Here is a 22,256-nt window from a genome sequence, read left to right on the forward strand (position 1 = left end):
ACGCTGATGTACTTTTCCAATCTCCCGTTGACAGCACAACAAAGGCGAAACCAGATGTCAGGATCAAACACGTGCAAACTGCCCCAGAGACGAAGACCTTAATCACGTGAGTAGCAAAATGAATTTTTAAAAATGGAAGCGGGACAGAGACGTTTGCAGAGCAGAATGGGTTTCAGGTAAAGTCTGATGATCCAGCGCCTTGCCAAGACATGACAATGCGCCAGGAATTAAGGTAGGTGTTCATTTAAACGCAGGTTCTTCTGGAGGGCAGATGAGTTGTTCTCCTTATCCCTTCGTTTCCCAAATCCTATGCACTCTGGAAGCCGGGGGTTTACCTAACAGAAGCTTTTATTCACAAATTAGAGAAAAAGAAAATGATTAATTTGAATACATTCAGGATGACTTAGATCATTCTTGATCCACTATTCTGCCAAATAGATTGGTGGGATTGAAAGTTGAAATGAGTTTAGGTGAGTGAATCATTCCTATGAACAAAGAACAAAGTACAGCACAGGGACAGGCCCTTCGGCCCTCCAAGCCTGTGCCGACCATGCTGCCCGTCTAAATTAAAATCTTCTACACTTCCTGAGTCCATATTCCTCTATTCCCATCCTATTCATGTATTTGTCAAGATGCCCCTTAAATGTCACTATCGTCCCTGCTTCCACCACCTCCTCCAGCAGCGAGTTCCAGGCACCCACTACCCTCTGTGTAAAAAACTTGCCTCGTACATCTCCTCTAAACCTTGCCCCTCGCACCTTAAACCTATGCCCCCTAGTAATTGACCCCTCTATCCTGGGAAAAAGCCTCTGACTATCCACTCTGTCTATGCCCCTCATAATTTTGTAGACCTCTATCAGGTTGCCCCTCAACCCCCGTCGTTCCAGTGAGAACAAACCGAGTTTATTCAACTGCTCCTCATAGCTAATGCCCTCCATACCAGGCAACATCCTGGTAAATCTCTCCTGCACCCTCTCTAAAGCCTCCACATCCTTCTGGTAGTGTGGTGACCAGAGTTGAACACTATACTCCAAGTGTGGCCTAACTAGGGTTCTATACAGCTGCAACATGACTTGCCAATTCTTATACTCAATGCCCCGGCCAATGAAGGCAAGCATGCCGTATGCCTCCTTGACTACCCTCTCCACCTGTGTTGCCCCTTTCAGTGACCTGTGGACCTGTACACCTAGATCTCTCTGACTGTCAATACTCTTGAGGGTTCTACCATTCACTGCATCATTCCATTTTTTTCCAAAATGCCATTTTCAGTCAGATCAATTGAAGGTAAACAATGACAAATAGGAGAAGAGGAATGTTTCTCATCATCTTTGTTTGTCTGTGCAACAGGAATGAACTTACAAAAAATATCAACTTGTTCCCCAGGTTGTAGAAAACAGACAAAAGTATGTTGAATGGACAACAGTTCGGTATGATGAGTGACTTAGTTTTCCATTCCGGAGTCTCCAAATTCACGGAGCATCTGTGTGAAGTGGCCGCCTTGTGCAGTGTTAGTGAATTCCAACAACCCAAACCACCTTCAGATAATGACTCTGTTCCATTCAGCTTACTGAAGATTCTTCAGCTCGAGATACTTCTTGACAAGCAACAGGCATTCAATGTTTGCTTTTCAATGTAATTTGGGAGCATCAAAATGTGATGGATTGCCGCAGATAGATCAACGTTGAGTCAATAAAACAATGTGAGGCAACAGATGATATCCGTGTACTTTAATTTAGGTTTAATTTTACAGTGAAGCCAGTTTTAATTGGCAGATTTGTGTCAAACCTGAATGATTACATTCGTTATTCAAATCAGCGAGTTCCAACATGTAACAGAACTAATTAAAAACACAAACCCTTCTTTTCCCTTTGGGATTGCAGCATTGCGCCTGCAGACGTAATTCCTCACACAGAATCCATGCACATGCCTGTGTCAATGCACATCAATCCCATGTTTAGTTCATTAAGAATATTGATTGAAACGAAACCAAGAGGCAATTACTGAGATGGACAGTGAAAGGAATATCAAATGAAAAACGTCCCTCCGGCTGAGGTCTGTCGTGACACATCAATGGTTGGGGGTCAGTCATTGCAACTCTGGGACATCTTGGCAGGAGTTTTGACAACAGCAACTCCAGCCCATCTTCAATCTCTACAGGTGGGATTTTTCATCCCCGGCCACTGTCATCCAGTCCCCAAAGATCAACAGATATCTGGCTGGGCCGTTGAATCTTCCATGGTGGGTACTGGAGGGGGGCAGAAAACCCTGGCCTGGGCATCAAAAGATCATGAAGAATGCTGCTCACTGACTATTCCATATTGTTCAGGTATTACGATACCGGATCAGACCCCAGCGGTGGCTCACATGCGGGACAGAAACCCCAATATTTTAGTTTCATTTTGTATGACTGTGAGGGAAGGACATCTTGCTCCAGGAGTGATTTTACTCAATAAAGGGATACGGGAGATGAAAGCAAACTTTATTGCAAACACAGTATTAAAATATCTTGAGCATTAACGAGAAATGTAACTTAGATTTACTCCTTAAACAATTACCAATCAATGCTGGTGGCAGCACGGTAGCATGGTGGTTAGCATAAATGCTTCACAGCTCCAGGGTCCCAGGTTCGATTCCCGGCTGGGTCACTGTCTGTGTGGAGTCTGCACGTCCTCCCTGTGTGTGCGTGGGTTTCCTCCGGGTGCTCCGGTTTCCTCCCACAGTCCAAAGATGTGCGGGTTAGGTGGATTGGCCATGCTAAATTGCCCGTGGTGTCCTAAAAAGTAAGGTTAAGGGGGGGTTGTTGGGTTACGGGTATAGGGTGGATATGTGGGTTTGAGTAGGGTGATCATTGCTCGGCACAACATCGAGGGCTGAAGGGCCTGTTCTGTGCTGTACTGTTCTATGTCTATGTCTGTGTTAGGACCTTGTTGCAAAATCCTTTTATCTGTCCTGTGTTCCCTTTTTATTCCCCGCCCTGCTGCCTGATTTGATCTACAGTATTCTGGTTAGCTGCTACAACATTACTGCACCCTTTGGGATTTCTATTTAAGTTACAGTCTTTGGACACTAAACATCCCTGTTCTAATGGACCAAGCCAAGGTGTCCCCTTTGGTTTCTGTAGAGACCCGTGGCCAGGTGATATCTAAAACCTCCAAGACTGTTCTGTGAATGCTCTCCTAATAAGAAGGCAAATGTCACTCAAGTTTCCGGAAGGCTTCTGGAATAAAAAAACAACCAGTTACTCACCAGGTTTGTAACCTTTTAATCCTCACTCCAGAAGGCTAGAAAGAGCTCGAAATGAGAGCATTCCTTAAAATATAGCCGGCATTTGTGCCCAAAGAATCAAGTAAAGGAAAGGCCTCCAAACACACAGATATAAAGCCCAGTAATAGCTCAAGGAGGCGGAAGGTAGATCTGGTGGTGGAAGGGTGGAATTGCACTGATCTGATCCTCTTGGCAAAAATACCATCTGGTGGTCAGAAGATAGAATTGCACCGAACTGAACCGCTTGAGTCAATCTCTTTCCCAGAGGCCGCAACCACAGCAACAAAGAGTCATCTCAAACCTTCCCTTTCAATCCCCGTTTTTTTATCCTCTCTTACCTTTACCGTGTGCCTGTCTTGTGTGTGTCTGGGTGAAGGGTGGGACTGGGTTTTGGGGATAGGTAAATTGGTCGACCATTCTTCTGTTATTTCTTTATATATTCATCTTTTTCTCTTATTAATAAACAGCTTGTGAATGTTTTACTTTGAAATCTGGGCCTGTACTATCCTTTTGGCCGCACCTGTTTCTGGCGCAAAGCGGGATTCTCCACCTTACTAGCCGGCCAATGGGGTTTCCCATTGTGGGCAGCCACATGCTGGAAAATCCCCTGGTGTGGGTGTGCTGCCGGAGCAACAGAGATTCCGCCAGCGGAGAATCCAGTCCCTGGTGTCTAACACATTGAAGCAGTCGGGGTTAAAAATCTTTGGAAAATGCAAATTATCGGTTAATTGTTGGGACTCCAGCTCTGTGGAGCTGGAAATGACCGCAAAACTCATCCAGGGTGTCGTAACAGCAGTAACACAATACCACGTAACTGCTACGTTTAATCCCACTCAAACAACAAGAAAAATCTTCTCAGCTCTCAATCCACTTTAAGTACCATTTGCATTCACGAAGACTTGTTCTTTGTGAAAGAGAGATCTTTTTACACTGCTTTAATGAAAAGACCTGACTCCTGACAGAACTGTGCAGAAACTCTGGCTGCATTTCTTCAAAAGCTGCTTCAGCTGGTTTGTTCAGCTTTCTGGCCACGCTGCTACTCTGTCTACAGACATATCCTTTAACTGCAGCACGGTTTAAGGGCAGCATGGTAGCATTGTGGATAGTACAATCGCTTCATGGGTCCCAGGTTTGATTCCAGCTTGGGTCACTGTCTGTGCGGAGTCTGCACATCCTCCCCGTGTGTGCGTGGGTTTCCACCGGGTGCTCCGGTTTCCTCCCACAGTCCAAAGATGTGCGGGTTAGGTGGATTGGCCATGCTAAATTGCCCGTAGTGTAAGGTTAATGGGGGGATTGTTGGGTTACGGGTATAGGGTGGATACGTGGGTTTGAGTAGGGTGATCATTGCTCGGCACAACATCGAGGGCCGAAGGGCCTGTTCTGTGTTGTACTGTTCTATGTTCTATGTTCTAATGAAGTTACTGTGAAAAGACCCAGTCGCCACATTCTGGCGCCTGTCCGGGGAGGCTGGTACGGGAATCGAACCGTGCTGCTGGCCTGCTTGGTCTGCTTTAAAAGCCAGCAATTTAGCCCAGTGAGCTGAACCAGCCCCTATATCCGACGTCAGATGTTGATTTACCCTCCAACAGCCGCACCCAATCCAACTTCTTCAATTCCTGCCTAATGTTATCGTAATTTGCCTTTCCCCAGTTTAGCACCTTAACGTGAGGGTTACCCTCATCCCTGTCCAAAAGTCCCCTAAAACTTACATAATTATGGTCACCAATCCCAAAATGTTCCCCTACTGAAAACTCTACCACCTCTCCAGGCTCATTCCCCAATACCAGGTCCAGTGCTGCCCCTTCCTGAGTCAGACTAATTTCCTGTAGTGGGGAAAATGCTTGAATCTATCATTAAGGAAGAAATGGCGAGACATCTGGATAGAAATTGCCCCATTGGGCAGACACAGCATGGGTTCATGAAAAGCAGGTCATGTTTGGCTATTTTAGTGGAATTCTTTAAGGACATTACGAGCGCGGTGAAAATAGGGAAACGGTGGATGTGGTGTTTCTGTATTTCCAGAAAGCATTCAACAAGGTTCCGCACAAAAAGCTGCTGCATAAGATAATGGTGCACTGTGTTACCGGTAATGTATTAGCATGGATAGAGGATTGGTTAACTGACAGACACTCTTTAGTGGGGGTAAATGGGTGTTTTTCTAGTTGGCGATCAGTGGCTAGTGGTGTGCCTCAGAGATCAGTGTTGGGTCCCCAATGTTCACAAGTTACACAAATGATCTGGAGTTGGGGACCAAGTCTAATGTGTCAAAGTTGGCAGATGACACTAGGATGTGTGTTAGAAGCCAAGTGTGCAGAGGACACTGAAAGTCTGCAGAGGGATATAGATAGTTTAAGTGAGTGGGCAAGGGTCTGGCAGATGGAGTTCAATGTCAGTAAATGGGAGGTCATCCATTTTGGTAGGAATAACAACAAAATGGGCTATTATTAACCAGCGGGGGCTGGTTTAGCACAGTGTGCTAAATCGCTGGCTTGCAATACAGAACAATGCCAGCAGCACAGGTTTAATTCCCGTACCAGCCTCCCCGAACAAGTGCCGGAATGTGGCAACTAGGGGCTTTTCACAATAACTTCATTGACGCCTACTTGTGACAATAAGCGATTATTATTATTATTAAATGGTAAAACATTGTAATCTTGTGCGTGCATCACACAAAGGTTGCTTTGCAGGTCCAGCAGGTAATTAAGAAGGAAAATTGTCCTTACAGTGCAAAAGGAGGCCATTCGGCCCATCGAGTCTGCACCGGCTTTTGGAAAGAGCACCCTACCCAAGGTCAACGCCTCCACCTTATCCCCATAACCCAGTAACCCCACCCAACATTAAGGGCAATTTTGGACGCTAAGGGCAATTTATCATGGCCAATCCACCTAACCTGCACATCTTTGGACTGTGGGAGGAAACCGGAGCACCTGGAGGAAACCCACGCACACACGGGGAGGATGTGCAGACTCCACACAGACAGTAACCCAAGCCGGAATCGAACCTGGGACCCTGGAGCTGTGAAGCGATTGTGCTATCCACAATGCTACCGTGCTGCCCCTGAATATCTCTGAATAATTTCAATTTAAATTGGTGATCCTTTCTCTCTGATGCTCCCCACGTAAAGATCACCTCACTCAATATCATACAAATAAAATCATGCAGCTCTCCATTCACCTGCAGCCATTTTTTGTATACTTTGCACCAGGTTTACTTGTTTCTATGCGCTTCATTTATCCAATCCAAATCCTTTCATATGAATTTTGTTCATTCTCGATAGGTAGTATCATAGAATTTACAGTGCAGAAGGAGGCCATTCAGCCCATCGAGTCTGCACCGGCTCTTGGAAAGAGCACCTACCCAAGGTCAACAACTCCACCCTATCCCCATAACCCAGTAACCCCACCCAACACTAAGGACAATTTTGGACTCTAAGGGCAATTTATCGTGGCCAATCCACCTAACCTGCACATCGTTGGACTGTGGGAGGAAACCGGAGCACCCGGAGGAAACCCACACACACACGGGGAGGATGTGCAGACTCCGCACAGACAGTGACCCAAGCCGGAATCGAACCTAGGACCCTGGAGCTGTGAAGCGATTGTGCTATCCACAATGCTACCATGTGCTTAATTCTACCTCGCTTGTTTTAAAGTCAGTTTCTTTGTAAAAAATGTGTCAGTGCCTTGATAATTGAAAGGTGTTGTTTGACTCTATTGGCACCGTTAACCTCTTCATGCCAATTTGTTTGTCAAGCTGAGTGCATGCCTGGGAACTGCTCTTCAATGCATAATTGCAAGTGCGACCAAACTCTTAAATGGATCCCATTCACCTGAGGAAGGAACAGTGCTCCGAAAGCACGTGTTTGAAACAAACACGTTGGACATTGCCTGGGATGGAACATTTAAAATTAAAGGGAGGTTGAAATCGGCTTGGGATGTTTTGGCTGGAGCAGAGAAGAGTGAGGGGCGACCTGGTTATGGTCTAGATTATGTGTTCTTGAAGGACAAGAGCCCCGGTGTGGAGAGACAATTTGAAGGTGGAATGAGTGAACAAAGGGGCTTGTAGGGGTGCAGGAGGTTGTACGTCCGGGTTAACTGAATGATAAAGGATTTGTTAGTGACGCACTGAACTCAAAAAATAATACCGATCCCGATGCTGAACACAGCAACAGGAAATGCCGCCCAAAGAGAATTTCACAGGTCATCGGCTGCAAACTGCCCCAATACATTGTGGCCCAGAGAGGCAAGGAGTCCATGGCACTGGCCTCTACATCAGCCTCGTGTGGTCAGAAGCTGTACTGCAGTGAGATTTTACCGAGAGAGAAAATGGAACAAAATGGTCAGGTGATCTTTGAGGGTCATTTTTGGTGACCTTTTGGTGACTCGTTCTACATCCCTCAACCCATCCGCAGGTCGCAACACCCACTTTGAAAATCACTGCTTTAAACTACAGCGCTATTGACCAGGTGCAGGAAGGTGGGATTAGAAAAGGCACCTGGGTATCCTTGGGCTGGCCTGGGCAAGATGGGCCGAATGACCTCCTTCTTCGCTGTAATGTTGCCATGATTCTATGAATGACAAAACTTATTGCGAGGGGGATTGAATGCAAACATAGGGAGGTTATGCTTCAGTTAGACAGAGCAGTAGGGTGGCCACATCTGAAAATGAAAATGAAAACTGCTTATTGTCACAAGTAGGCTTCGATAGCCGCCCCAGCGGACTTACCAGCCAGCCAGGTCCCGCTGGTACGTGAGCTGAGTGATTCACGGCGGCGGACTAGCCAAAAACGGACGGCCCATCGGGGCCCGGAGAATTGCCGGGGTTGGGGGGGGGGGGGGGGGGGGGGGGGTGTTGTCGAAGCATATAATGGCATGATGGGAAATCTAGTCAAGTTCCTTGGTACAATGAAATTTAAACTGACTTCGCATAACCTAAGGCACCAATACAAGCAGCCAAGGTCAACTTGACCCGAAAACTGGCTGACTCTAAACTCGGATAAAACTCAGTCGTCATAACCCAGAGCAGTCTAAAATACACAAGCTAATCTACAACTCGTCTCTTTGGATACTTAAACAAGTCTGCTCCGTTTCTTAAACATGCGATCAAAAGTCAAGATAATGATATGAGACCCCCGAGTCCTCTAAAGGTCAGCAAGGTGACACCAGTTTTATGATATTGCTTATGTTTTACTTTTGATCAAATTCCTGACCAAGCTGTATTCACGTTATCTTGATTCTATAATGTATAACTATCATCCTATTTCTCTGTAACAGCGCAGACTTGGGACGGACCCAGCAGTTTGTATTTGACTGCTGTCCGACTCCAAGTTTCAGCCATTTCTGCATGCAGTCAGTTGTAATTTGTAAATAAAGCTTAGTTTTGTTTTCTTAACGAGCGTTGTTGAATCTTTCTATCACAGTCCAGAAGCGGGAAAAATATTAACTACAACAGGGGCCGCTTCCAATGGCCCCCGACCGGCGTTGTGTGAACCCCAACCTCGCAATGGCGCCACAGAATACGGTAGCCGGCGTCGGGGCGGTGGGGCAGGAGTCGCGCTACCTCCCCACCCCCCGGGGATTCTCCGACCCGGCGGTGGGGAGGGGGGGGGGGGGGGTTTGGAGAATCCCGCGACACATATTCACTTAAAACCTTTCCCACAGCCTCTGCATCTACACACAAGTTCCCCTCTTCATCTCTGATAGGCCCCACCTTTTCCTGAACTAACCTTTAACCATTAATATGTTGGCGAAACACATTTGAATTTTCTTTAACTTTCCTTGCTAATCTTTTTTCATGCTCTGATGTGATAGAATTCTTCAGAAAGGTGGAGAGTGAAGTAGTTGAATCTAAAACTAGGGTCGATAATCGAAATAAGAGGACTATGAAGATGTGAGATGCAAATTGACAAAGATGGATTTGGGAACCTTACTAAAGGGCTGGACCATGGGTAGATAATGATTCATAGTCACCTGAGGAAGGAGCAGTGCTCCAAAAGCTAGTGTTTGAAACAAACCTGTTGGACTTTTACCTGGTGTTGTCAGACTTCTTACTGTGCTGACCCCAGTCCAACGCCGGCATCTCCACATCATATTTAAAGAATGTGTGAATGAATTATAACAATTACTCATTTCTGTCTGGCAGCCCAATAGAAGAGGAAAGGTGGTTCAGCCGTGGCTTTCAAAAGATAATATTAAATCCAAAAAGGAGATGTATAAAATTTCCAGAAAAAGCAGCAAGCTTGAGGATTGGGAGCATTTTAGAATTTTAGAACACGTAGTTTGAAATGAAAATCGCTTATTGTCACGAGTAGGCTTCAACTGAAGTTACTGTGAAAAGCCCCTAGTCGCCACATTCCGGCACCTGTTCGGGGAGGCTGGTACGGGAATTGAACCGTGCTGCTGGCCTGCCTGGGTCTGCTTTCAAAGGCAGCGATTTAGCCCAGTGTGCTAAACCAGCCCCATGATGAAAATCAGGAAAGGGTCAGTTGTCTTATGAAGAATGGTTGAACGGGCTTGCAAGCACTGGAGTTGAAGCTACTTGATTGAAACATACAGGACCCTGGGGGGGTGGGGAGGGTGTATTGACAGGCTGGATGTGTAGAGGATGGGCGAGATTCTCCAGTCCCCGAGCCGTGTGTTTTCCCGCCTCCTGAGAATGGGATTTTGCATTGAAGACATCCCATGCTGCGGGGGTGCACAGCAGTCGGGAGGAGAATCCCGACGACCAGAGAATTCCGGCCATTTCCCCATTGTCGGAGAATAGAACCAGGAGTCACCATTTGAAAATCAGGAGTTGTCCATTTGGAATGGAGATGAGGTGAATGTTTCTCAATCAGAGGGTTCTGAGTCTCTGAAACTCTCTTCCTCTAAAGACCGTGAAAGCTTGAGCCTGTTTGCTGAATTCTCCGCCGTCTGGATTCTGCATTTTGCCGGTGAAACGGAGAATTCCGATGGTGTGCCGCACCAGAAACCTGGGGCGGGATTCTCCGGTCGCAGGAGCCGAAATTGCGTTTGGCGATCGGCCGGAGAATACCCATTGCTGCTGAAATCGGTGTCAGACCATCGCGGAGTACGCCGCGCGCCGTATCGATGGCCTCAGGACGTTCCTTAAGGCCCACCCCTTGACGTTCCGCCCCTGACTGGCCGGGTTCCTGACGGTGTCGGTCGCGTGTGCTACCACCCGTTGGGAACTCGGGGTGGCGACTGCGGACTCAGTCCAGTGCCGCCACAGTCAGGGGGAGAGCCGAGCCACGGGCAGGGGGGAGTTTGTCAGAGGCTGAGGCCACAGTTGGAGTCCGGGGGTCACGGGCCGGCCAAATGGGCGGCACTATTTTGCAGCCCGGATCCAGGCAGGCAGGATGGGCAGACCGGGGTGGGCAGACCAGGTGGGCAGGCCGGGGTGGGAAGGCCGGGGTGGACAGGCCTGGTGGGCAGACCAGGTGGGCAGGCCGGGGTGGGAAGGCCGGGGTGGGCAGGCCTGGTGGGCAGACCAGGTGGGCAGGCCGGGGTGGGCAGGCCGGGGTGGACAGGCCTGGTGGGCAGACCAGGTGGGCAGGCCGGGCTGGGCAGGCCGGGGTGGACAGGCCGGGGTGGACAGGCCTGGTGGGCAGACCAGGTGGGCAGGCCGGGGTGGGCAGGCCGGGGTGGACAGGCCTGGTGGGCAGACCAGGTGGGCAGGCCGGGGTGGGCAGGCCGGGGTGGACAGGCCTGGTGGGCAGACCAGGTGGGCAGGCCGGGGTGGACAGGCTAGGGGCGGGCAGGCCTGGTGGGCAGACCAGGTGGACAGGCCGGGGTGGGCAGTGGGCAGGCCAGGGTGGGCAGTGGGCAGGCCGGGGTGGACAGGCCTGGTGGGCAGGCCGGGGTGGGCAGTGGGCAATCCGGGTGGGCAGCGGGCAGGCCGGGGTGGGCAGACCAGGTGGGCAGACCAGGGTGGGCAGTGGGCAGGCCAGGGTGGGCAGTGGGCAGTCCGGGTGGGCAGTGGGCAGGCCGGGGTGGGCAGACCAGGTGGGCAGACCAGGGTGGGCAGTGGGCAGGCCAGGGTGGGCAGTGGGCAGTCCGGGTGGGCAGTGGGCAGGCCTGGTGGGCAGTGGGCAGGCCAGGGTGGGCAGTGGGCAGTCCGGGTGGGCAGGGGGCAGGCCTGGTGGGCAGTGGGCAGTCCGGGTGGGCAGTGGGCGGGGCAGGGGGCAGGCCTGGTGGGCAGTGGGCAGTCCGGGTGGGCAGTGGGCGGGGCAGGGGGCAGGCCTGGTGGGCAGTGGGCAGGCCAGGGTGGGCAGTGGGCAGGCCGGGGTGGGCAGTGGGCTGGGCAGGGGGCAGTCTGGGTGGGCAGTGGGCTGGGCAGTGGGCAGTCAGGGTGGGTAGTGGGCTGGGCAGTGGGCAGTCAGGGTGGGCAGTGGGCAGGCCTGGTGGGCAGTGGGCTGGGCAGGGGGCAGTCCGGTTGGGTAGTGGGCAGTCAGGGTGGGCAGTGGGCAGGCCTGGTGGGCAGTGGGCAGGCCTGGTGGGCAGTGGGCTGGGCAGTGGGCAGTCAGGGTGGGCAGTCAGGGTGGGCAGTAGGCTGAACAGGGGGGAGTCCGGGTGGGCAGTGGGCAGTAGGGTGGGCAGTGGGCTGGGCAGGGGGCTGGCCTGGTGGGCAGTGGGCAGTCCGGGTGGGCAGGGGGCAGGCCGGGTGGGCAGTCAGGGTGGGCAATGAGCTGGGCAGGGGGCTGGGCAGTGGGCTGGGCAGTGGGCAGTCAGGGTGGGCAGTCAGGGTGGGCAGTGGGCTGGGCAGGGGGCAGTCCGGTTGGGTAGTGGGCAGTCAGGGTGGGCAGGGGGCAGGCCGGGTGGGCAGTCAGGGTGGGCAGTGGGCAGCCAGGGTGGGCAGTGGGACGTCAGGGAGGGCAGTGGGCTGGGCTGGGGGCAGTCAGGGTGGGCAGTGGGCAGCCAGGGTGGGCAGTGGGCTGGGCAGTAGGCAGGCCTGGTGGGCAGTGGGCTGGGCAGGGGGCAGGCCTGGTGTGCAGTGGGCTGGGCAGGGGGCAGTCAAGGTGGGCAGTGGGCAGGCCTGGTGGGCAGTGGGCTGGGCAGGGGGCAGTCCAGTTGGGCAGTGGGCAGTCAGGGTGGGCAGTGGGCTGGGCAGGGGGCAGTCAGGGTGGGCAGTGGGCTGGGCAGTGGGCTGGGCAGGGGGCAGTCCGGGTGGGCAGTCAGGGTGGGCAGTGGGCTGGGCAGTGGGCAGGACTGGTGGGCAGTGGGCAGGCCTGGTGGGTAGTGGGCAGTCAGGGTGGGCAGTGGGCTGGGCAGGGGGCAGTGGGCAGGCCGGGTGGGCAGTGGGCTGGGCAGTGGGCTGGGCAGTGGGCAGGCCAGGTGGGCAGTGGGCAGGGCAGTGGGCAGTGGGCTGGGCAGTGGGCAGTCAGTGTGGGCAGTGGGCAGGCCTGATGGGCAGTGGGCTGGGCAGTGGGCTGGGGAGTGGGCTGGGCAGTGGGCTGGGCAGTGGGCTGGGCAGTGGGCAGGCTGGGTGGGCAGTAGGCTGGGCAGTGGGCTGGGCAGTGGGCAGGCCGGGTGGGCTGGGCAGGGGGCAGTAGGGTGGGCAGTAGGCTGGGCAGGGGGCTGTGCGGGTGTGCAGTGGGCTGGGCAGGGGGCAGGCCTGGTGGGCAGTGGGCAGTCAGGGTGGGCAGGGGGCAGTAGGTTGGGCACTGGGCTGGGCAGGGGGCAGGCCTGGTGGGCAGTGGGCTGGGCAGGGGGCAGTCAGGGTGGGCAGTGGGCTGGGCAGTGGGCAGGGCAGTGGGCTGGGCAGGGGTCAGGCCTGGTGGGCAATGGGCTGGGCAGTGGGCAGGCCTGGTGGGCAGTGGGCTGGGCAGTGGGCTGGCCAGTGGGCAGGCCTGGTGGGCAGTGAGCTGGGCAGTGGGCAGGCCTGGTGGGCAGTGGGCTGGGCAATGGGCAGGCCTGGTGGGCAATGGGCAGGCCTGGTGGGAAGTGGGCTGGGCAGGGGGCAGGCCTGGTGGGCAGTGGGCTGGGCAGTGGGCAGGGCAGTGGGCAGGCTGGGCAGGCCTGGTGGGCAGTGGGCTGGGCAGTGGGCTGGGCAGGGGCAGACCTGGTGGGCAGTGGGCTGGGCAGTGGGCAGACCTGGTGGGCAGTGGGTTGGGCAGTGGGCTGGGCAGGGGGCAGGCCTGGTGGGCAGTGGGCAGGCCTGGTGTGCAGTGGGCTGGGCAGGGGGCAGTCAGGGTGGGCAGTGGGCAGGCCTGGTGGGCAGTGGGCTGGGCAGGGGGCAATCCAGTTGGGCAGTGGGCAGTCAGGGTGGACAGTGGGCTGGGCAGGGGGCAGTCAGGGTGGGCAGTGGGCTGGGCAGTGGGCTGGGCAGTGGGCTGGGCAGGGGGCAGTCCGGGTGGGCAGTCAGGGTGGGCAGTGGGCTGGGCAGTGGGCTGGGCAGTGGGCTGGGCAGTGGGCTGGGCAGGGGGCAGTCCGGGTGGGCAGTCAGGGTGGGCAGTGGGCTGGGCAGTGGGCAGGCCTGGTGGGCAGTGGGCAGTCAGGGTGGGCAGTGGGCTGGGCAGGGGGCTGGGCAGTGGGCAGGCCAGGTGGGCAGTGGGCAGTGGGCTGGGCAGTGGGCAGTCAGTGTGGGCAGTGGGCAGGCCTGATGGGCAGTGGGCTGGGCAGGGGACAGTAGGGTGGGCAGTTGGCTGGGCAGGGGGCAGTAGGGTGGGCAGTGGGCTGGGCAGTGGGCTGGGCAGTGGGCTGGGCAGTGGGCAGGCTGGGTGGGCAGGGGGCAGTAGGGTGGGCAGTGGGCTGGGCAGGGGCAGGCCTGGTGGGCAGTGGGCAGGCCTGGTGGGCAGGGGGCAGTCAGGGTGGGCAGGGGGCAGTAGGGTGGGCACTGGGCTGGGCAGGGGGCAGGCCTGGTGGGCAGTGGGCTGGGCAGGGGGCAGTCAGGGTGGGCAGTGGGCTGGGCAGTGGGCAGGGCAGTGGGCTGGGCAGTGGGCAGGCCTGGTGGGCAGTGGGCTGGGCAGTGGGCTGGCCAGTGGGCAGGCCTGGTGGGCAGTGGGCTGGGCAGTGGGCAGGCCTGGTGGGCAGTGGGCTGGGCAGTGGGCAGGCCTGGTGGGCAGGCCTGGTGGGAAGTGGGCTGGGCAGGGGGCAGGCCTGGTGGGCAGTGGGCTGGGCAGGGGGCAGGCCTGGTGGGCAGTGGGCAGGCCTGGTGTGCAGTGGGCTGGGCAGGGGGCAGTCAAGGTGGGCAGTGGGCAGGCCTGGTGGGCAGTGGGCTGGGCAGGGGGCAGTCCAGTTGGGCAGTGGGCAGTCAGGGTGGACAGTGCGCTGGGCAGGGGGCAGTCAGGGTGGGCAGTGGGCTGGGCAGTGGGCTGGGCAGGGGGCTGGGCAGGGGGCAGTCCTGTGGGCAGTCAGGGTGGGCAGTGGGCTGGGCAGTGGGCTGGGCAGTGGGCTGGGCAGGGGGCTGGGCAGGGGGCAGTCCGGGTGGGCAGTCAGGGTGGGCAGTGGGCTGGGCAGTGGGCAGGCCTGGTGGGCAGTGGGCAGGCCTGGTGGGTAGTAGGCAGTCAGGGTGGGCAGTGGGCTGGGCAGGGGGCAGTGGGCAGGCCGGGTGGGCAGTGGGCTGGGCAGTGGGCTGGGCAGTGGGCAGGTCAGGTGGGCAGTGGGCAGTCAGTGTGGGCAGTGGGCAGGCCTGATGGGCAGTGGGCTGGGCAGGGGACAGTAGGGTGGGCAGTTGGCTGGGCAGGGGGCAGTAGGGTGGGCAGTGGGCTGGGCAGTGGGCTGGGGAGTGGGCTGGGCAGTGGGCTGGGCAGTGGGCTGGGCAGTGGGCAGGCTGGGTGGGCAGGGGCAGGCCTGGTGGGCTGGGCAGGGGCAGTAGGGTGGGCAGTGGGCTGGGCAGGGGCAGGCCTGGTGGGCAGTGGGCAGTCAGGGTGGGCAGGGGGCAGTAGGGTGGGCACTGGGCTGGGCAGGGGGCAGGCCTGGTGGGCAGTGGGCTGGGCAGGGGGCAGTCAGGGTGGGCAGTGGGCTGGGCAGTGGGCAGGGCAGTGGGCTGGGCAGGGGGCAGGCCTGGTGGGCAGTGGGCTGGGCAGGGGGCAGGCCTGGTGGGCAGTGGGCAGTCAGGGTGCGCAGGGGGCAGTAGGGTGGGCACTGGGCTGGGCAGGGGGCAGGCCTGGTGGGCAGTGGGCTGGGCAGGGGGCAGTCAGGGTGGGCAGTGGGCTGGGCAGTGGGCAGGGCAGTGGGCTGGGCAGTGGGCAGGCCTGGTGGGCAGTGGGCTGGGCAGTGGGCTGGCCAGTGGGCAGGCCTGGTGGGCAGTGGGCTGGGCAGTGGGCAGGCCTGGTGGGCAGTGGGCAGGCCTGGTGGGAAGTGGGCTGGGCAGGGGGCAGGCCTGGTGGGCAATGGGCTGGGCAGTGGGCTGGGCAGGGGGCAGGCCTGGTGGGCAGTGGGCTGGGCAGTGGGCTGGGCAGGGGCAGTCAAGGTGGGCAGTGGGCAGGCCTGGTGGGCAGTGGGCTGGGCAGGGGGCAGGCCTGGTGGGCAGTGGGCTGGGCAGGGGGCAGGCCTGGTGGGCAGTGGGCAGGCTGGGCAGGCCTGGTGGGCAGTGGGCTGGGCAGTGGGCTGGGCAGTGGGCAGGCCTGGTGGGCAGTGGGCTGGGCAGTGGGCTGGGCAGTGGGCAGGCCTGGTGGGCAGTGGGTTGGGCAGTGGGCAGGCCTGGTGGGCAGTGGGCAGGCTGGGCAGGCCTGGTGGGCAGTGGGCTGGGCAGTGGGCAGGCCTGGTGGGCAGTGGGCTGGGCAGGGGGCAGGCCTGGTGGGCAGTGGGCAGGCCTGGTGGGCAGTGGGCTGGGCAGTGGGCAGGCCTGGTGGGCAGTGGGCTGGGCAGGGGGCAGGCCTGGTGGGCAGTGGGCAGGCTGGGCAGGCCTGGTGGGCAGTGGGCTGGGCAGGGGGCAGGCCTGGTGGGCAGTGGGCAGGCTGGGCAGGCCTGGTGGGCAGTGGGCTGGGCAGGCCTGGTTGGCAGTGGGCTGGGCAGGGGGCAGGCCTGGTGGGCAGTGGGCTGGGCAGTGGGCAGGCCTGGTTGGCAGTGGGCTGGGCAGGGGGCAGGCCTGGTGGGCAGTGGGCTGGGCAGGGGGCAGGCCTGGTGGGCAGTGGGCAGGCTGGGCAGGGGGCAGGCCTGGTGGGCAGTGGGCTGGGCAGTGGGCAGCCCTGGTGGGCAGTGGGCTGGGCAGTGGGCAGGCCTGGTTGGCAGTGGGCTGGGCAGGGGGCAGGCCTGGTGGGCAGTGGGCTGGGCAGTGGGCAGGGGGCAGGCCTGGTGGGCAGTGGGCAGGCCTGGTGGGCAGTGGGCAGGCTGGGCAGGCCTGGTGGGCAGTGGGCAGGCCTGGTGGGCAGTGGGCTGGGCAGTGGGCTGGGCAGTGGGCAGGCCTGGTGGGCAGTGGGCAGGCCTGGTGGGCAGTGGGCAGGCCTGGTGGGCAGTGGGCTGGGCAGGGGGCAGGCCTGGTGGGCAGTGGGCTGGGCAGTGGGCAGGCCTGGTGGGCAGTGGGCAGGCTGGGCAGGCTACCCTCCCCTCCTTCTGTCACTGCCAGCTGAGCAGAGGGACGGCACATTGTCCCATCACACTGGAGCTGAGGCGGCGTCACAGAGCTGTCAGCCTGACGTGAGCTGAGGGGAAAGCTGTGCTGGACAAGCCGGCAGGAGGCAGGAGGCTCACTCGCCAAGTGACCAGGGGAGGAGGAAGATTATGGACAATAACGACAAAGCGGCCAACCAAGGAGCAGGACCAGGAGACCGAGCGAGGTCCGGCGCTGGTGGCAACGCCCCTTGTGATTCCAACACCTCTCCGGATGGAACCTGCCCTTTCCCTGGGGCAGGGGGAGCCTCTGGTGGTCAGTACACCCTCTTCTCTTAGCACTCTCTCCCCCCCCCCCAGTGTCTGCACCTTCCCACATAAATGGTACTGAGGTTGGAAATGTCACTCTGCATCAGGCTAGGCGGTGTGTGAAGGGCACATTGGTGTTTAAACAAGGCCTTGTTGCTTCTTCACACCTTTCATTATGCCACTCGTAATTGACGAATTGTGCTGCAATCGCTGGTTCAAACAAATGCGATTAATATTAGTTCCATGGACTTGGGAGGCAAACGCTTTTGGAAGAAAAAAAAGTTGACTGTCTCATCTCATTGACTTTGGACAAAATAAATCAGCAGCCCCCCACCTTCAACCTGGAGATATTTCCATTTGAACTGCTCCGGGCTGTCTGGGTGCTTCCGAAGTTATTCCATATGGAACAAACTTAAACTTAAAGTCAGACTTTGGGAATATATTATTACCACAGGCGTTGTGGCTGACAGCAAATATGCTGTTTCATTTTTGTAGACACAGGTGGAAGGAATAACTTTTCTAGATCTTGAATTTGCAAAGTGCTGGTCCATACTCTTTTAATGCTCTGAAGCATTTTTTGGCATTGCACTTAATGGCTCCCCCTGCTCCATGACAGTATATTATTATTCCATAATGGCATTGTTACTCAGTTTGTATTCCGTGTATTGCAAATATTCTTCCTTGTAGAAATTTGATGACTGTTACAACTGTTGTGTTTTCTCATTAACTATGATTCGATAGCAGAAGTAGTACACAAAGTCACAATATGGAAACGGGCCATTGAACCCAACTGGTCCCTGTTAGCCTTTACCCCCCACTGCAAACAATTCATCCTGATCATCAATCCCCTTCCCTAAAAAAAAACAGTCCCCTTCAAACTTTTTCCATCTATCCAGTCATCCAAAGTGATCTTGAAAGTTGATGTGACGCCTGTCTGAACCACTGGCACTCCAGTTGCATATTCCCACACTGCGCAAAGAAAATAAATAGTGAAATTTAGTACATGCAGGAATTGTATTCTATCTAACTGCTTCATGCGCTGCACATTTGATGAAGCAGATGAGGATCCAGAGGATGAAAGCAATAGTAAAGAAAGAGCAAGGACACAAGGTCACCTTGCAACATTACCCCGCACTATTTAAACAAAAAAAACATTTTATCTTGAAATCGTAACCTGTTTTCCAGCATCAGAGGAAAAGAGCCAGAATTCATGATGAAAAACGTGTTTTCACTCTGCAAGCCTTCAGTAGAACAGGTAAATGATGTTTTTACCTGAAAAAAAGTTTAACAATTAACTTGTCACTACTGATAATCCTTGTTGATGAGCCGTGAACAGTATGTAACGTTCCACTGGGATTAGGATTTCCCATGGGATCGACATCTGAGAAGAGAGGCATAAAACCGGAATGCCGTCCAGAGAATCCCAAAGAGGTTGTGGATCAAAGGGCTTAACTAAGTGACCAGTGACACAGCAGAGTGGTGAATGGCAAATCGATGCCATCAGTAAATTGATGAAATACCTGCTCCACTCAATTAATGTGCACGTTGTGATGAAAAGACATTGGCCGAAGTTCTCCGGCCGTTGTGATTCACTTTTCCCGGCGGCTTGGGCTGGTTTCAATGGGAAATCCCTTTGACAAGTGGCCGGGACGATAATCCCACGAACGCCGCCCCACTGAGAAACTCGCGGCCAGCGGACTGGAGAATCCAGCCCGTTATGTCTCCACGCAATTGATAAAAATCACTGCACGACATTGGAAAGGTTTTTTTTTTAAATTCCCCGGACAGTTGTGGTATCCTGTGTCTCCTGTGATTTAAATGTGCGAATGTGTGTATTGGTGGGAAGAGGGTGCAGTTTTAATTCTTGATCCATGTTGGTGATGTCTGTTTTCTCATACTTTCCAGGTTCAGTGATGATCAGCCTGTTGTGAGGGGGAGGGGCCTGTGGATGATCTTGCAAATAAGTTGTTGTCCGAGAGGGTTTCTGTACCACCAGCAATGTTACACCCATTAAATGATGTCATTCTGCAATACCAACCCGTTTGTGTTTGTCCACTTCTTTTAGTCATTGTCCATTCGTTCGCTTCAAACATCAACTTTCAAGAAACTTTGAGATGGATGAGTGGAAACATGATTCTCCCCTGAGGGGGACCCCCTCTCCCCCCCCCCCCCCCCCCCCCCCATCTTTATGCACAATTTAACCATTTAAGGCTGGGTATAATACTTCCAAATCTACACTGTGCCCTATCCAAAGATACTCCAGCTTTCCTGAGGTGTACTGCCTAAAATTGAACAGTGCACATTATGGGGTAGGACCAGGATCTGTCCAACTGTGCCATTACACTCTTCAATTTTGATTTCCAAGGGGCGGCACGGTGGCGCAGTGGGTTAGCACTGCTGCCTCACGGCGCCGAGGTCCCAGGTTCGATCCCGGCTTTGGGTCACTGTCCGTGTGGAGTTTGCACATTCGCCCCGTGTCTGCGTGACTTTCGCCCCCACAACCCAAAGATGTGCAGGGTAGGTGGATTGGACACGCTAAATTTCCCCCTTCATTGGAAAAAATGAATTGGGTACTCTAAATTTATTTTTTTTAACTGTTGACTTCCAACACTCTTGAGTTGAAAGCCAACTTTCCATTGGCCTAAGATAAGCAACATACCTCATCTGCTGGAATCTGAAACAAGAACAGAGGATGCTGGAAAAACTCAGCAGGTCTGGCAGTATCTATAGGGCGAGAAAACAGGGTTCATCTTTTTGAGCCCTCTTGGCTCTTTGTCAGAACTGAAGAGAGGGAGAATGTGTCAGATATTAAACACTAGCTGTGAGAAGTCACAACAAAACGTAGCAACTTTAAGAACAAAGGACAGATGGCTGGATGTGGGAATGGGGGGAGGAGCTGGGGGTGGATTTGCATTGACGAAATACATGTATGGGATATTTTTAAAAAGGGTTGAAGATGGAGGAGAAGAAAGATTGCAGTCTAAAGCTGCCAAACTCACCGTTCAGTCACAAAGGCTGCAATGTGCTCAACCGGATGATGGGATGCTTGCCGCTCCTCCAGCTTGCACCGTGGGCTTTACTGGAGCATCGGAGCAGGCCAAGGGCGGCCATGTGGGCATGAGAGTAAGGTGCCGAGTTGCAACGGCAAGCGAAGGGAAAGTTGGGGCCGTGCTTGCAGGCTGAGCGAAGGTATTCCATGCAGTGGTCACCCAATCTACCTATAGTCTCCCCAGTAGAGGAGACAGCATTGGGAGCAACGAGTACAGTAGAAGGAGGTGAAGTCAAACGCTGCTCACCAGTGAGGAGGTAACGGTATAGGTGTGGCACCTTCTGTGATTACAAGTGTCGTGGGAAGGGATGAGGAGTTGGTGCAATGGAGGAGTGGAGCAGGGGGGGTCACGTTGGAACAGTCGCTGTGTAATGCTGATGGAGGGAGGAAGGGGGTGAGTGAGGGGAAGATGTGTTTGGTGGTGGCGTCATGCTGGTGGCACAGTGGTTAGCACTGCTGTCTCACAGCGCCAGGGTCACAGGTTTAATTCTGACCTCGGGTGACTGTGCGGAGTTTACACATTATCCCCATGTCCGCGTGGGTTTCCTCCAGGTGCTTCGGTTTCCTCCCACAGTCCAAAGATATGCCGGTTAAGTGGATTGGCCATGCTAAATTGCTCCTGAGGGTGGGGTTGCAGGAATAGGGCGATTGGGCCTAGGTAGGGTGGTCTTTCGAAGGGTTGGTGCAGACTCAGTGGGTCGAATGGCCTCTTTCTGCACTGTAGGGATTCTATGATTCTACGGAGTTGGCACAAATGGCAAAGGATGTGCCTTTGAATGTGGAAGCTGGTGGAAAGTGAGGAGAAAGATGTCTTATTATGGTTCTGAAGGGAGGGAGGAGGAGGGATGAGGGCAGAGGGGCAGGAAATGGGTCCAACCCGGTTGAGTGTCCTGTCAACCACGGGCGGGGGAACCTCGGTTAAGGAAAATAGCTGACATGTCAAAAGCACCGTTTTTGAAGGTGACATCATCAGAACAGATGCGACGGAAGTGGAGAAACTGGGAGAATGGGGTGGAGTCCTGACGGTGAACAGGGTGTGAGGAACTGGCGTAGAGGTAGCCGCGGGAGACGATGGGTTTGCAATGAATATTGGTGGAAATGGAGACAGAGAGCAAGGAAGGGAAGGGAAATGTCAGAGATGGAACTTGTGAGTGTCTCAGGGGGGTGGAAATTTGAAGCAACGTTACCTGCATAAGCCCCAGTTATGCCTGAGCTTTTGTGGGGTGATTGGAACACTGCTGGGTCTAGTCTCTCAGGCCTGCTCCCTCAACTCTATTTCCGTGACATCGATGACTATTAGTGCCGCTTCAGGCTCTCGTCTAGACCTGAGAAAATGTATCGAATTTGCTTCCAATTCTCACCCGTGGTTGGACACATTTCAGCCCTCGGGACTCAACGTTGAGCTTGGCAGCTTTAAATTGTGACTCCCCCCCCCCCCTCCATCTTAAACCCCTTTTAAAAAATATCCCATCCATGTATTCTCTCAATGCAAACCAAATCCCCCCCATCCCCTCCCACGTCCGACCACCTGGCTTTGTACCTGTGAATCAGTATTGTTGACTTGTGTCTCCGCATTTGAAAACCTTTTATTCCACTCTCACTGGAAAGAAAATATTTTATTCTCCCTGTGTCTGCGTGGGTCTCACCAACACAACCCAAAAAGGTGTGCAGGGTAGGTGAATTGACCACGTGAAATTGCCCCCTTAATTGGAAAAAAAAAGAATTGGGGGCTCTAAACTTATTACAAAAATATTTTTTTATTTTTTTTTGTTCTTAGATTCAGAGCTAATGACCTCATATTTCTCATATTGGCTGAAGTGTCAAAATTGAGGACAAGATATTGAGACTTGATCTAACTGGGGTGGTTAAAATGATGAAGGAAGGTCTAGTTATCGAGATTTTACTGGTTAGAAAACCAGAACAATTATGTTTTGAGTGAAACACTTTTTCCCCGAAAAATCTTGGAAATCGGAATTCCTCAGCCAAATGTTTGTGGAGGATGAGTCTATTGACAATTTTAAGACCGAGATTGACAGGCCTTGTTGAGCGAGTGTATCAAAGAATCTTGAGCACAAGCAGAGAAATGGAACTCGGGGAGAGAGCAGCCGTGATCGGACTGATTGGTGGAACTGGCTGGTGAGCTGC

At 54.7% G+C, this 22,256-nt stretch overlaps 2 protein-coding genes across 11 annotated transcripts in view; both read left to right on the forward strand.

Annotated features, from left to right (window-relative positions):
• LOC119966626 (golgin subfamily A member 6-like protein 22) overlaps positions 1-1,710 on the forward strand; it is a 287,183-nt gene extending 285,473 nt beyond the window's left edge. For all 4 annotated transcript variants that reach the window (XM_038798630.1, XM_038798631.1, XM_038798633.1 and 1 more), the window contains 2 exons: positions 35-106; positions 1,384-1,710. In XM_038798630.1, coding sequence (XP_038654558.1) covers positions 35-102 — 68 coding nt within the window. In that variant the 3' untranslated portion in view covers positions 103-106; positions 1,384-1,710. The remainder of the gene's footprint in view (positions 1-34; positions 107-1,383) is intronic.
• A 15,129-nt stretch (positions 1,711-16,839) lies between these two features.
• Positions 16,840-22,256, forward strand: part of LOC119966628 — a 292,892-nt gene continuing 287,475 nt past the window's right edge. For 5 of the 7 annotated variants that reach the window (XM_038798634.1, XM_038798636.1, XM_038798639.1 and 2 more), the window contains exon 1: positions 16,841-17,069. In XM_038798634.1, the coding sequence (XP_038654562.1) occupies positions 16,925-17,069 (145 nt within the window). In that variant the 5' untranslated portion in view covers positions 16,841-16,924. Of the gene's footprint in view, positions 17,070-22,256 lie in introns of all 7 variants that reach the window. The other 2 variants (XM_038798641.1, XM_038798640.1) reach the window with 1 other exon arrangement.

This window comes from Scyliorhinus canicula, chromosome 5, assembly GCF_902713615.1.
Source record: "Scyliorhinus canicula chromosome 5, sScyCan1.1, whole genome shotgun sequence".
Taxonomy (NCBI): Eukaryota; Metazoa; Chordata; class Chondrichthyes; order Carcharhiniformes; family Scyliorhinidae; genus Scyliorhinus; species Scyliorhinus canicula.